Genomic DNA, 14921 nt, shown 5'->3' on the forward strand with positions numbered 1-14921 from the left:
ATATTAATTTTTGCTCCAAAAGACACATTAGAGCTGATTGTCCGGCTAGGTCTTATTTTCAGGGAAACACGATGTTCAGGGCCTATCAAGATCAACCAGCCCTGAGAATATCAGCCATGGCAGGGACCCAGCCCCCAGGAGCCAGGCCCTTGGTTGGAGTCCTGAGCTCCGGCCAATTCAGACCAGACCCACTTGGCAAGAAGCTATGACTCAGGCATGGGGTGGATGGACTCAAGGGAACTGGTGATTCTGCTTACCTGCTTCCCTTCCCCCATTCTGTTCCCGGGCTCCAACTACATGGTTAGGGCAGAGTGGAGGCAAAGGCCTGGGGACAAGAAGTAGAAAAAGTACAAGTTTGACAGGGCTGCACAGGGGTCATTTTGTCCATCTGTCTGCCCCAAAGGTACCTCTTCAGATACGTCTGTCAGGAAGGCGAGGGCACCCCTCCCTTTGTAAGCATCTGCAGGGCTTGGCTATTAGGGACTCTCCCCCTTCCACTGCAGCCCCAATGATAGAGGAGGCTCACCCTACCCCCACACCCCTGTTTTTTGAAGCCCTGGGGCAGGCATATGGTAGCTAAAACCACAGGCTTTAGAACCAGACCGTCTGGGTTTCATTGTGGCACTGCCACTTTACTGACTGGATGACCTTGGGCAAGTTCCCTACACTCCCTGAGCCTCAGCTTCCTTGTCTGTAAAATGGGGAGATAGTACCTGCTTCATAGGGCTATTGTGAGGAGTAAATCAGATAAGGCTTGCAAAGGCTGTTATAACATAGTGCATGGCATATAGTAAGACTCCATTAAATAATAGTTGTCACCATGACTATTATTAATTATTAGCTTGCACCAGGGAAGGCTGTGTGGAAACAACTGGTGGAAGAGGAAGAGATGGGTTCACATGTATGAAGCATGATCTTTGCCTGGATGGTGCAAGGCACACGTGTCCTTATTTGTGGAGTGCCATGCTCCTCCAAGGCCTTTGATGGCAGACATGTGGGAAGTGGGCCCGCCGTCCCCACCCCCACTGCCACCCTGCTCTGCTTCTCTTCCCTCTGCTCTAAAATGAGAAGTACAGTGAGTTCCCCCAAGGGGTCGGCCGCGCCCCTTCCTGTCCCCGCCCTGCCGGCTACCCTAGGCCAGTGGAGTGGCAGCCCCAGAACTAGGACTGCAGGGGTGGTGAGGTGGCCTGGGCACTGAGGGCCGAGTTTGAGGCTTAGCCCCAGCATTCTCTGCCTGCCTGGACTCCCCGGCACCACCACCACCTCGTTTCCTGCACCCGCTTCCTCTTGGGGAGCCCCCAGGATGGTGAGGTAAGGGCCTGGGACCCACGGTAATCAGGAGGCAAAGGGCCCTGGAGCCCATGCGACCTCTCCTCACCACCCTCCTGGGCCTCCCAGGTGGTTTCACCGAGACCTCAGTGGGCTGGATGCAGAGACGCTGCTCAAGGGCCGAGGTGTCCACGGGAGTTTCCTGGCTCGGCCTAGTCGCAAGAACCAGGGCGACTTCTCCCTCTCAGTCAGGTAGGTGGCCTTCAACTGCAGTCAGGGCCAGTATTTTGGCAACTCATTCCCGGTTCCCTCATGGCAGTGCCAACTCCCCAGTCCCCAGCCCCAGCATGTCCCCTCCCCCTGTCTGTGTCCACCCTACCCATGTGTGCCCCATATTCAAGACCGCAGCCCATCCCCACCTCTACTCCTGCACCCTGGTCTCATCACCTTGCAGGGTGGGGGACCAGGTGACCCATATTCGGATCCAGAACTCAGGGGATTTCTACGACCTGTACGGAGGGGAGAAGTTTGCGACGCTGACAGAGCTGGTGGAGTACTACACACAGCAGCAGGGTGTCCTGCAGGACCGCGATGGCACCATCATTCACCTCAAGTACCCGCTTAACTGCTCTGACCCTACCAGTGAGAGGTGAGGGCCTTCACTTCCACCCCTAACTGACAGTGCCTTCCCCATCCTGGCTCCTTCTCAGGGCTCTGTGGGCCTCTTTCCTCCATGGCTGTGTCTCATGGGACTCACCTAACACCCCTTTCCATTAACCCCCCGAGGAAGCAAGAGAACGTCACCTCACCCTTCTTCAGGGTCCCTGTCAGCTGGCAACCCAGGCCCTATTGGTGACAAGCTACTCCTTGTGGCCGTGTTTCTTGGCAGGCCAGCTCTGTTGTTAGAAAGCTTTTCTTCCTCCTATGGAACTGAATCTGCCTTCCTATAACTATTCTCTCCCCCAGGACAGGTTAACCCAGTGAGAGGTGGGTGCTTAGGAGGAGCACAGGGACTAAATCGATGAGGACACTTAATGCCTTACCTCAGAACCCAGTGGGGATGGGTCATCCCGTTGGGGTTGGGTAAGGGCATCACTGTGTGATGTGGTCACATGTGTAAGGGCCTAGTACCTGGGCACAGGATAATACTCAAGGCATTTCCCTCCCATCCTTTTAGCTCCAAAGATGTGGCCCCAGAGCTGGGCTGGCCACTCCGTAGGTGGTCTCTGTAAAGCCTGGGTGGGAAGTGGGGTCATCTGAACACTCAGCATTACAGGTGGCTAATTGTAGTAGCTACATCTCAATGACAGCTTCTATTAAGGTGAAGCGCAGCAGAAAAACTCTAGGTTTTATTTTATTTTTCTCCACACTCCTGAGGCCAAGTCAACTTGCCCTTGTCCAGTATTTGTGTATTGATTGTTGAAATGATTCTGAACCTTAACTCTCTGTCAGTTTTCAGTCTTTCTAAAGTGCATGCCTTGCAACTTGCATCAATATTTTTAAGTCACTGGTTAAAACTTAGAACTGGATGAGGTGAGGTAAAGGCCTCATGGCCCCAACACTGGAGACCTCTCTCCAGTCAACATGAAGCCATTGATTTACTTCCTTTGAAGCTATATCTTCTAGGAGTGAAGCCCCAGCATTGATGACCTTGCTCATGGTTGCCCTCCTTACTAGTTTCTCACCCTTTTCCTACTCCCCACCTATAACATGCATGGCGGTTTTGCTCCCAGACCCTCTTGAACGCCTCATGTCCTCTCTCCCCTCTTGCCCGCAGCCAGGCTCTGACCTTCGGGAAAATGGATTGCCCAGACCATAGAGAAGTAATACGTTGTAGATGGAGCTGGGAGAGGGAAGGAGGAGCTAAGCAGACCCTCTGGGGAGGAGGCTGGCCTGGGTTCATATTGCTTGGGAGAAGCAGGAGAAGGGCAGAACTAGGACTAAGGGCAGTCATTCATAGAGGGATCGAGACCAGAGAAGCTGACTCTAAAAGGCCCTTTTGATTATCCACGTCTGGACGCCTGGGCTCACCCCTGACCTTGGGAGTGTGCGTGGGAGGCTCTTTCTCCAAACCTCCGTTGTGTCCCAGCCTTGTGTGCAGCCCCTCCTCCTCCACAGGAATTTGCATTTGTCCCCTCCTTGGCTAGCTCTGCGCCTGTGGTCAGCCTGACATTTGCATGGAAACTTCCTCATCCTGGGGCCTGGGGGAAGAAGGTTAGCCCCTTCCCCATTGCCTGGGGACCCTGGCCTGTCCCTGAGTGGTGGGATGGGGTGGCCCAGGGGGCTCCTGGACAGGCCAGGAGACTCTGGAGGTCTCTGAGCTACAGTCTCCTCTGGGCTGGAGTGAGATGGGGCAGACAGAGGGGCCCCCCTCCCTCCTTCCCCCATCCCTGCGGTTGGAAAATGCCCCCCCCTCCAGAGGTCCCTGGGCTGAGGAAACCTCACAACCTCACTTCTCACTCTCTCCCCAGAAGGAGTTTTGTGTTTTTTCCATCACGTGGTTTCCTGTGGGGCTGGGCATTGTGGGGCTACAGTTTCCTCCTGGGAAGGGGGTGTGCTTCGGGGAAAGGTCCTAGTTCTGCTTTCTACTCCTTTGAGCCCCTTTGAGCCTCTCTGAACCCCAGACTCCCCTTCAGTGACATCATCCTGGGTACCCCGAGAACCCCCTAAACCACTCTCCCCAGCAGGGTATCTTTCTTCTCCGCCTCCCTGGGGGAGTTCTCCCTGTCATGTCTCCCTGGTGACTTCCGTCTCTCCCATCTCCATCGCTCTCTGTGGTTTGGTCTTTGTCTGCATTTCTCTTGGTCTCTGTCCTCTTTCCCTAGTCAAGCCCTGTCTTTCATGGAGACTCTTGCTGGGTTTCTCCTCTCCAAATATTCTGGGTATGGCCTGCCTTTCTACCTTTGTCTTAAACTCCCAGAAGTGGACTTGGTTAGAATTCCTGAGGCTTGCTTCTTATCAGCTAGGGCCTTAGGCCAGTGTGCAATCACCATCCTCAGTTTCCTCATCTGTAAAATGAGGATGGTACTTGCCTCTTTGTGTTTTTGTGACTAATGGACCTAAATATCATGGTGGGTTTGGAAGCATCTAGCACAGTGCCTGGCACATTGCAAGTACTGTTTCCTTGCTCAGTGCCTCGCCCTTGGCCCAGCACTCACCTTCCCTGCTGCTGCCTTTTCTAGGTGGTACCATGGCCACATGTCTGGGGGGCAGGCGGAGACACTGCTACAGGCCAAGGGTGAGCCCTGGACATTTCTTGTACGTGAGAGTCTCAGCCAGCCGGGAGATTTTGTGCTGTCGGTGCTCAGTGACCAGCCCAAGGCTGGCCCAGGCTCCCCCCTCAGAGTCACCCACATCAAGGTCATGTGTGAGGTAAGGCAGCCGGCAGTAAAGAAGGCATCCTCCTGGGGTACCCATCTGTGCCCGCAGCGTGGGTGCTGGGGAAGGTCAGCCAGTCTTTGGTCCAAGGCTGGGGGTCAAGGGAGGGAGACAAACTCTGCAGGGTGGCCTGACTTGGTACCCCTCAGGGTGGACGTTACACAGTGGGTGGCTCGGAGACCTTTGACAGCCTCACAGACCTGGTGGAGCATTTCAAGAAGACGGGGATTGAGGAGGCCTCAGGCGCCTTTGTCTACTTGCGGCAGGTGAGGGGTGGGCCTGGCAGTCCCTCAGGCACATGAGCCTTTGAGATCTGGAAGTTGCTGACTTTTCGCCCTCACCCACCCAAGCCATACTACGCCACGCGGGTGAATGCAGCTGACATTGAAAACCGCGTCCTGGAACTGAACAAGAAGAAGGAGTCCGAGGACACAGCCAAGGCCGGCTTCTGGGAGGAGTTTGAGGTGCGTTATGGGGACCCAGCAAGGTAACCGGCGTGGGGTCCCAGGCAGACCCATTCCCTGTCTCCCAACCCCTGATACTGATCTACCCCACATCAACGACCCCCATGGATACCCCTTTTGCGGGTGTCCATTGTCCCCTCTTGCCCCTCAGAATCTGCAGAAGCTGGAGGTGAAGAACCTGCACCAGCGGCTGGAAGGGCAGCGGCCAGAGAACAAGAGCAAGAACCGTTATAAGAACATTCTCCCATGTGAGCACCTCACCCCAGCAGCCTCCATCCCTCCCACTCCGAGGCAGCATCCATTCATCTTGGAGACTCCCCTTCCCTCAGCCAACCTCCCCCAATTCACAGTACCTCTACCCCCATCTCAGGGAGGGTCCACCTCCGTTCCCACACAACAGAACCTCTTTTCCTCTAAAATGCCTCTACTCCTCCCAGCAGAGCCTCCCACACCCACCCTTACCACTCTCCTTCCTCTGAAACCTCCACCCCCACCCATGCCGGTCCCCATCCCTGCCCGTGCACTGTGCTCTGAGAACCTCACAGCTTCTCAGACAAGAATGGCCTGTGAGCCTAGGAAGGGTGTGATGCAGGGGCTGGTGAGTTGCTGCTGACCCAGGCCCTTCCCACCTGCTCTCTGCTCACTCGCAGTCGACCACAGCCGCGTGATCCTGCAGGGACGTGACAGTAACACCCCTGGGTCTGACTATATCAACGCCAACTATGTCAAGGTGGGTGTTGCCCCTGGGAATTTCCCATCTCAGGGGGATACTGGGTCCAGAGATGTGTGGGCAAAGCCAAAGCTGATCACTTGGGTGGGATGAGGCGGATGGGGACAAAGGGCGTGTCCCGGGCCAAGGAACTCACAATCCTGGTATGTGTTTTCTGTCCTTCCATCCAGAACCAGCTGCTAGGCCCTGATGAGAACTCTAAGACCTATATCGCCAGCCAGGGCTGCCTGGATGCCACAGTCAATGACTTCTGGCAGATGACATGGCAGGAGAACACCCGCGTCATTGTCATGACCACCCGAGAAGTGGAGAAAGGCCGGGTAGGGCTGAGCCGGGTAGAGGCTGATCCCCCCACCCCCTCCCCAGTAGTCATTGTCCACCATCATTAAACAAAAGAAACTTTGGACACCAGGACAGAAAGGCACCCAAACCTTGTTAGGAAACCGAGGCACAGAGACAAAATCTCGGGTACACCCTGACTCCCAGATCCCTGCTTCCAACCTTGGGTTCTCCTGACCACCCCCAGACCCAGGTTTTAAATGGGTCTTCTGCCTTAAGATGTCCTGAAGCAAACATTCCTCCTGCCCCTCCCCCACCTGTCCCCATCCAGGCAAGAGCCCCTCTTGTCCACTCTGCCTCATAAATCTCTCTGGACTTGGCCCCTCACCCTCACCCCTGCACTGTAGTACCCTATATACTGGAGTCAAAGTGATTCTGTCCAAAGCATGCACTGCATCACATTACTCCCTCATTGCAAACCCTTCAATGGCTCCCAGTTGCCTTTAGGAGAAAGTCAGAGGCTAAGACTTGGTACTCCAGGTCTGGTGGCTTCTCTACAACACTCACTGCCTCCAACGGGCCAGGCGTTTTCAGGTTTCTATGCCTTTGCACAAGCTCATTTTCTGCTAGGAAATGACTTCCTCTCTCTGCACTATCTCTGCCTGACAGACTCCTCATTTATGAAGACCCAGTTCAAACGCTCCCTCCTCTGTGAAGCCATCTCTGATTTCCTCCATAACCTAGAGGAAGAATTAGCCTCTCCCTCCACCGTGCTCCTGAGCAGCTCCATATTTTTCCTGTTCACTTATCTCTCTGTGAGCTCCTAGAAACACAAGGGCGCAGATTGCATCTAGTTTGTGTTTGTAATTCCAACCTGCTTTACACAGCTTCGGGTTCTGTGTGTGTGTCAGACAATGTGTACTGAGTGACTTGTAAGGTTAGGTGGCTGGCTGGTCAGGTCTCACCACTAGATCCTGAGACTGACTTGGCCAGTTCATCCAACCGATGTTGACTGGGCCAGCACCAGGGACTCATGACATAGATCAGGGCCTACAACGCCCTGCCCAGTGCCTGCTTCTGTGGCCCATTCTCTACCTCTACCCTCCCTTTCAGAACAAATGTGTCCCATACTGGCCAGAGGTGGGCTCTCAGCGAGTGTATGGATCCTACACTGTAACCAACTGTGGGGAACACGACACAACCGAGTACAAACTCCGCACCTTACAGGTCTCCCCGCTGGACAATGTGAGTGTCCCCACTTCTGCCCCCTCCTGGGCCTTCCTTGGACCTGTCCTCTTATCTGGTTGTTGGGGATGGGGTGATGTGTGGGAGCAGCCATCACTGACTTCTATGTACTTGGCCCAGGCGAACCTGGTGCGTGAGATCTGGCACTACCAGTACCTGAGTTGGCCTGACCATGGGGTCCCCAGTGAACCTGGGGGTGTCCTCAGCTTCCTAGACCAGATCAATCAGCGACAGGAAAGTCTGCCTCATGCAGGGCCCATCATCGTGCATTGCAGGTGAGAATAATAATAAAGATATTAACAGTAATCATGCATGTAGTAGCTGGCAAGTAAATACTGCTAAGAGCCATGCAATTGTATGCAATTTACATAATAACTCGTTTACTGCCTCCCCCTTCCCCCCAGCCTCCTCTGGGTTTCCTGATGGCTCCAGATCCATGGGTGGAACTTAGCTTGAACCAACCCCACTGTCTGATCCTGTGCCTGGGGGTGGCTTTCTCAGAGATCTCCCTGGATGTGTCATCTTGTCCAACCCTGCCAAATACAGATGAAGAAACAGGCCCAGCCACTTACCAGGTCACCACCTGGTCAGGGGAAAGCCTGGACTGGTGCTCACAATAGCCCTAGGTCCCGTCCTGGTCACCCCGGTTTTCTTGCACAGGCCCACTCAGCCTGTTAATTCTCAGCCCCAACACCCTCCATGTGGGTCTGTGTGGCTCCCTATCCCTTCTCTTTTTCCATCTGTGGCTGAAGCCCTGGTTGGGGGGTGCTTCTTCATTGCTGCTCCCGGTCTCTCCTTCCTAGCCAGGGTTCCCCAATTGGCCCCAGGGTGTGTAGGGATGGGTAATGTATTCAGCAGGGGCACATGCCTCACTAGCTCCAGTGGAGACCCTCATGTTCATGATCAGGATACCCCATTCCTGCTAAGGCAGGGAGGTGGGGAATCAGCAGGGAAGCAGCTGAGTTCTGCAGACGGGCTGACCCGGCTGGCTTGGCCTGACTGGATGAGAGGCAGTGAGTACAGTGTCCAGGACAGAGGCTGCTGGTTTAAATTCTAGCTCCTCCACTCACTGGCTGGGTGACCTTGTACAAATTACATCACTTCTCTGTCCCTCAGATCCGTAAAATCAGGATCTCACAGAGCTGTTGTGAGTATTAAATGAGACCCTATCACTGTGTCCGGAATACAGTAAACCCTCAAGAAATGGGAGCTGGTAGGGAAGGGGGAAATAGAAACCCGCTGTGTGCTCTTCCCTTCCAGCTCCCTCCATGTGACCCAGACTGTGAGGGCCTTGACTTCCTTCTTCCCACCAGCAACTGCTTTTCCTGGGGCAGGGCTGGGTGGCTTGAATCTGGAGGTGCTCCAATATGCTGTCTGAGGGGCTGTTTTGCTTCCAGGGGCAGGCAAGCCATCACCAAAAACGACCCTCCTGCTGCCCCCCACCCCCACCCTCTCATCCACTTCTTGAAATCCCCATGGCCTTTATTTAGACGTTACAGGAAGGAAGTGGGTGAGGGGGGGTGGTATTTTTGACAATCTGGGTTTGAAATTAGCGCGACTCAGGGTACCAGTCTGACAGGTCCAGTGAGAGGGCGGGACAGGGTCCATGTGGGTTCCTGAGGTTCCTGGGGTCTGTTTGCCCAAAGGTGGTGGCAGAGGGTGGGGGAAGAAGGGAGACTTCCTGCTGCATTGCTCCTCCATGTCTCCTGACCCCAGTGTCCCCTGCACCCTACTGTCTCAGGGCTGTCCTTTCCCTGCCATCATAGTCTGAAGAAAAAGGGAAATGAAGCCCTGAAGAAAGAAGCTCCAAATATAACTTTTGATTGAATGGAGATGGGGAAGGTCTTGCTCAGGCCAACAATGTGGGAGAGGGCTGGGGAGGCTGGCAGGACAGTGGTGGCTCTGAGGGTTCTGGATTCTTTGGGGTAGGCCGCAGCCACGGGCCAGAAATGAGGAGTCGAGACAGGAAGTGGGGGAGTGTGGTGCTGAAACAAGGAGAGCAATGGTGGTGTGTGGGAGAGCCAGGCCCTTCCTCACAAATCTCTTGGCTAACATGATGAATGCAGACACAGAGTTGGGCAGATTTCTGCCTCTTGCCAGCCTGCTTGCCCAGTGACCTGGGCACATTTCCTCATCTCGGGGGAGCCTCAGTTTCTTTATGTCATGACCATGCTGGAGCTGGGTGCTGGGGCCCCCCTTCCTAGGGAGGTGTAGACCTGGCCGCTGATGGCTCCCCTTTCTCTCCCCAGCGCGGGCATTGGCCGCACAGGCACAATCATTGTCATCGACATGCTCATGGAGAACATCTCAACCAAGGGTGAGGGTTACCTGTGGGGGACATAGGAGGGAGGGTGTGAGCAGCCCCTTGGTGTCCACCTCTGCCTGGGCAGGAGGTCCAACTGCCATCCCTGCTCAGGGCTGGACTGTGACATTGACATCCAGAAGACCATCCAGATGGTGCGTGCACAACGCTCAGGCATGGTGCAGACGGAGGCGCAGTACAAGTTCATCTATGTGGCCATCGCTCAGTTCATTGAAACCACCAAGAAGAAGTTGGAGGTCATGCAGGTGTGTGCTAAGCGGGGCTGCTGGGGTTATGGGAGGCAGTGGGCATCACCTGGTCCTGCTGGGTCTGCTGCCTTCCCAACATACCTCTACCCACAGTCCCACAAGGGCCAGGAGTCGGAGTACGGGAATATCACCTACCCCCCAGCCATGAAGAATGCCCATGCCCAGGCCTCCCGTACCTCCTCAAAGTGAGTGACCCCTCCCTGCCTGCCACCTCCCATCATCCACTCTTTTTCCTTCCCAGTCCGACCCTTCCTTTCTAGAGAGGACCAGTGTTGCCTTTGGGGTGGGGGTGGGGGTGCTGAGTTCAAGTTCAAGCTCGGTTCTTACTGTCTGTGTTCACAAGTGTTTCCTGAGTGCGCTCTGTGTGCGGCCTGTGCTAGGAACTGGTAGTAGTAGACTGACGTATGAGGTGGAGTTTCTCTGCTCCCAAGGAGTTTTTGGTCTAGTGTAAGGACAGTGACCAGGTCTCCTTGCTTTGCTGGCCTCAGTTTGCTCACCTGTGATGTGGGGTGGCCCGGAAGGGGCTTCTGGTTAACTCTGCACTGTCTCCTGACCTGTGCCAACTGCCTACACGTGCCCCCGCCCCTCCTCCCCCCCCCCCCCCCCCCCCCCCCCCCCGCTGCAGACATAAGGAGGACGTGTACGAGAACCTGCAGAGTAAGAACAGGAGGGAGGAGAAGGTGAAGAAGCAGCGATCAGCGGACAAGGACAAGAGCAAGGGCTCCCTCAAAAGGAAGTGAGCTGGGCACAGTCTTGACATGGCCATGGTACGGTCCCTCTGCTCAGGGCTTTTCCCTGCCCTGTCCCTACTGTCCCCTGACCCCTCTGCTCAGGGCTTTTCCCTGCCCTGTCCCTACTGTCCCCTGACCCCTCTGCTCAGGGCTCTTCCCAGCCCTGTCCCCAGTACCCCTGGCTCCAGTGCTTCCCCTGATGGATGGGTGGCTGCAGCCTCACCCTGCCCTTCCCAGCTGCCTCAGACTTGCTCTTACCCTGCACTCCTCAGGTTCCAGCCAACCCCTCATTCCCTTACTCCCTTCTCTCTGCAGCCTCAGCACTGATCCCTGTAGAAGTCTCCAGTGAATGCCAACAGCCTGAACCTAGGAAGCTGCCCGCCCAACTCTATTGTAATTTAAATGGTGTGTCCCCACCTCCCTCACCCTACTGTATATAGCCCAGCAAGACTCCAGGAGGGGCCAGACCCTTCTATTCTTGTAAATAAAGCCCCTAGGATCACTGTGTGTGTGGGTCTCTAACTCTGTGTGGCTCAGAGGGTGGGGCCCAAGGGGATGGAGGGGGAGGTGGGCAGGGAGTGGTATGTGGGGCACACGAAAGCTCTGTCTTCACAGTCACACAGACTGGTTCTGGGCTCTGCTTAACACGCTAGGTCTGTGATCGTGGGCCAGGTTCCTTGTCTCTTTCCTTTAAAGTGGAGGATCATCCTAACAGGGTGGCTGTGAAGATCATTGAGATGAGGAATGACGATCTCAAGGGCAACCATAACTCATTCCATGCTTGTCACGTGTCAGGCGCTGTTTAAAAGACTACACCTTTCCATTCAATCTGGGTGCCTGTACCATTCCCATTTTACAGTAGGGGAAACTGAGACACAGATAGATTGAATAATTTGCTGAAGGTCACAGGACTATTGAACAGTGAAGCTAAGATTTTAACTCAGGCCCCAGAACCCTCACGCCTGGAAATGCAGCTGGGGTCACCTGAGGGGGACAGAACCACACATTGGTGGTGCTGACTTCTAGGTGTAAGAGCTAAGAAGATGTAGAAACGACCTCCCAGGCTTTCCCTCCCCTCTCTGGGCTCCTGCTGCTCACAGGAGCATCCTGCTTCTCCCTTTGCTGAAACCGTTTCTGCCCTTATGTTTCTGGTCAATTTTATGTTTGTCCCCTCTTCCTTACCTGTGTCCAGAGTGGACGATCAGGGATTCTTTCTTCGTGTTAAGGCTTTATCTTAACTCCTGGGGAGTTAAGCCGATGAGAGTCCTACTGGGGATGGACTGGCTCCCCGCTGCTGGGCAGGCTAAGAACACACTCGTATGGCAATATTGACTTCAGTCATTCATTCAGCATATACTTTCTATAGTGAGTGTCCACTGTATCACAGGCACTGAGTTGTGCTGGGGGCGCGATGGTGAACAAGAGAGTTCCTGTCCTTGCGGAACTTTAGGAGAGTAGTAGGGCAGACAGACGCTGAAACAGTCCACAAGCATAAAATAAGTACAAACAGGTATTAAGAAGGATGCAAACAAACAAAACAAAGGGGCAGGATGGGGGAGGGGGAGAGAGAGAGAGAGAGAGAGAGAGAGAGAGAGAGAGAGAGAGAGAGAGAGAGAGAGATATCAGATTGGGCAACACAATAGTTGCCTTACCGGTAACTAAAGTGCCCTGGAAGGGGTGGGGCCATAATCTGTGTGCCTCAGGACCCTTTCCACCCCAGCTAGAGCTGCACAAAAGAAAGGTAGGCTCCACAGCCTCTAACTGCCCTTGGGCTAACTGCCTGTGGGCTGGGACTTGGACCCAGGGCATTGAGGTGGGTTCAGGAGCAGCTCTGCTCAACTTTGGTCCCTCTGGAGAACGGAGCATAGCCCCTGGCTGCTCCTCCCTGCAGGACAACTGTGAGGGCTGAGGCTGTGAGGGCTGAGGCTGTGAGGGCTGAAGCAGAGCAGCTCAGTACTTTAACTGTCTGGGTCCGTGCTGATGCTCCTGGCCGGCAGGGGTGAGTACCCCAACACTAGGGTATAGGACAGGTAGGCACCATGCTGGGACCTGCCTGTCCTCCACAGGCAGGGATGCCCAAACACAGGTAGGTCACTGGGCCTAGGCACAATCCAACACTACCAAGCTGACTCTGTTGCTGCCCTCAGGGGTCTATGGTCCACCATCTCTGGCCATGGGCAGGGTCAGAGGTTTCAGAGGAAGAAAGTAGCTGGGAGCAGAAGTGGCTGTGGGGAGACGCCAAGGAGGAAGGCAAATTAGCCCAAAGATAGCCCTTGGCTTTGTCCGTCTGGAGACCAGGTTCCCTAGTCTAGGTCTGGAGGACGGAGGTGGCAGATAGGACAGAAAACACCACTGGAAAGGGTGGGAGGCCTAGTGGGGTGGCTAGGACTCAGAATAGGTGCCTGCGGCTGGTGCTGGGAGGCAAGGGGTTAAGGCAGTGGTGGGGGGTAGCCTATGGAAGGAGGACACACCTGTACGCAGGGGCGGCGGGCGGGGCCCAGGTGAGGAGCCTGCGCTGGCTGCCTGCGGAGAAGGAAGGAGGAAGAGTGGAGGCCAGGACAGGCCTCAGGCAGCAGGCTGTGGAATCCTGGCCTGACTCTCCTTCCTCTCCTCAGCACTTACTCTCTGGGGGGGCAGGCGGCCCGGTGACAGGTAAAGGCCACTGGGAGAGGGGTCTTGGGGCTCAGCTGGGGACTATAGAAGGGAGATGAGGGCTGGTGAATTGGTATGTGGGGGCAGAGACAGGCTGTGTAGGTGGTGGGGGAAGGGGTTCAGAGACAGAGAACAGGTGGGCAGGGGGCTTCTGAAGCCCTGCCTGGACCTCAGTGGTTCAGCAGCTCAGGGTGGGGCTGGTGGCGGGCTGCAGGCCTCACCCGGAAGTGTCCCCAGGGACGCGGGTGCTGGGGGGATGGGAGCCAGCGTTCTGCAGCCTCTCCACAGGGAGCCTGGGTTGAGGACTGCCTGACCCGGAGGTGGGCAGGCTGGGTGGGGGCCCCCGTCTTACCCAGCAGTGTTTGGGTGCTGGTTGGGAGTCTCTAATACTGCCGGGTAATGATGGAGGCCCCTGTCCGTGTCACCGACATCCTTTACCTCAAGCCCCCAACCCCCAGCCAACTGCAGCCCCCCACTTGAACCTCCCCACACAACCTGGAATACCCTTCATCTTGTGTGGAGGGGGCTGCAAAAGAGGTGGCTCTTGGTTGGCAGGCTGCCCACTGAAGGGACACAATGGTTCCGGGCCCCTCCCCCAACCCAGAGTGATTTGTCATCTGGTGGATCCAGAACCCACAGCCGACCTTGAGCTTGGGATATACTCTCAAAAGACTTCACCAGGCCCGCAGCCAGGGTCCCTGTAGCAACTGGTCAGCTCTAGCCCAGAGTTGCATGTCAGCCGGCTCTGGGTCCATCTTCCAGTACAGTGTTGGATGGTCTAATTGTGAAGCTCCTAACACTGTCTGGTAAAGATGGCCCCCGGGCCGGTTTCCTCGGCAGTGACCTTCAGGGAGCCCTGAAGACCATGGAGGCCTCCTGACCAACAATCTCTGACCTTTATCCCTCTGGATGGGGGTGTAAATCACTAGGAAAAGGGGAACAATGGGAGGAGACAAAATGGCTGCCTCTAGAGCGGCAGCAGCATGATTTGAAACATACTTGGCTCTCCAGGCACCTCTACTCTCTTCCCACCTTGGGAACATGAACGAAATAAAATGGAATGAAACTTGTGGTAGACTGATTAAGGTTACTTGACCCATTTTTTGTCTGTCGATCTCCTCTTAGGCTCCCAGTTCCTGAGGACTGGGGCAGCCACAGCTACTTCATCTACTTGTCGAGCAGGGGGAAATTGATCTTTCTTCAAAAATCTAAGAAGCTGAAGATGAACTCAGTCTCTCACCCTATAAGACTCACCTCCCCTACCAAGCACTTTGTAATTCCTGTACATACTTCTGCTCCCAGTATTTATGGCTTCAAATGTTCTTTCTCTCCCTATAAGGACAAGGGACGGGACACGGGTTGTAATGGCATCAAGTAGAGCAGTGGCTTCATTTCCCTGGTACTTGAGATTCAGAGAGTGCTGTCTTGGGAAGGAGATGAGGTGGCTTACATAGGGACTAAAAACAGGCACCTGTTAGGGGCGCAAGCTGTGGGAGTGAAGAGCCCATCTCAACACAAGTAGAGCCCTGTTTCACCTGTGAAACAGGCTCTGGTGACTGTGAAATTGGTAGTGTGGGTAGCCCATAGCAGGCAACATGACAC

General features: G+C 55.0%; 1 protein-coding gene across 1 annotated transcript; it reads left to right on the top strand.

Annotated features, from left to right (window-relative positions):
- Nucleotides 1-1142: 1142 nt before the first annotated feature.
- PTPN6 (protein tyrosine phosphatase non-receptor type 6) lies at nt 1143-11174 on the top strand. Its single transcript, XM_019754465.3, has 16 exons — nt 1143-1311; nt 1399-1521; nt 1724-1918; nt 4452-4641; nt 4797-4913; nt 4998-5111; nt 5263-5359; nt 5762-5841; nt 6012-6161; nt 7234-7365; nt 7486-7640; nt 9615-9682; nt 9782-9933; nt 10030-10121; nt 10562-10703; nt 10983-11174. Exons 1-15 carry the CDS (start codon nt 1304-1306, stop codon nt 10674-10676), a joined length of 1788 nt encoding a protein of 595 aa, XP_019610024.2. The 5' UTR covers nt 1143-1303; the 3' UTR covers nt 10677-10703; nt 10983-11174.
- The last annotated feature ends 3747 nt before the right edge of the window (nt 11175-14921 follow it).

The sequence above is a fragment of the Rhinolophus sinicus genome, chromosome 1 (assembly GCF_057876585.1).
Source record: "Rhinolophus sinicus isolate RSI-liver-muscle chromosome 1, RSI-T2T, whole genome shotgun sequence".
In the NCBI taxonomy this organism is placed as follows: Eukaryota; Metazoa; Chordata; class Mammalia; order Chiroptera; family Rhinolophidae; genus Rhinolophus; species Rhinolophus sinicus.

Excerpts from the sequence above, each read along its gene's own strand:
- PTPN6 (XM_019754465.3), top strand. Across the intron at positions 4,642-4,796 it reads ACATCAAGGTCATGTGTGAG|GGTGGACGTTACACAGTGGG; the intron begins GTAAGGCAGCCG and ends GGTACCCCTCAG. Across the intron at positions 7,366-7,485 it reads AGGTCTCCCCGCTGGACAAT|GCGAACCTGGTGCGTGAGAT; the intron begins GTGAGTGTCCCC and ends TACTTGGCCCAG.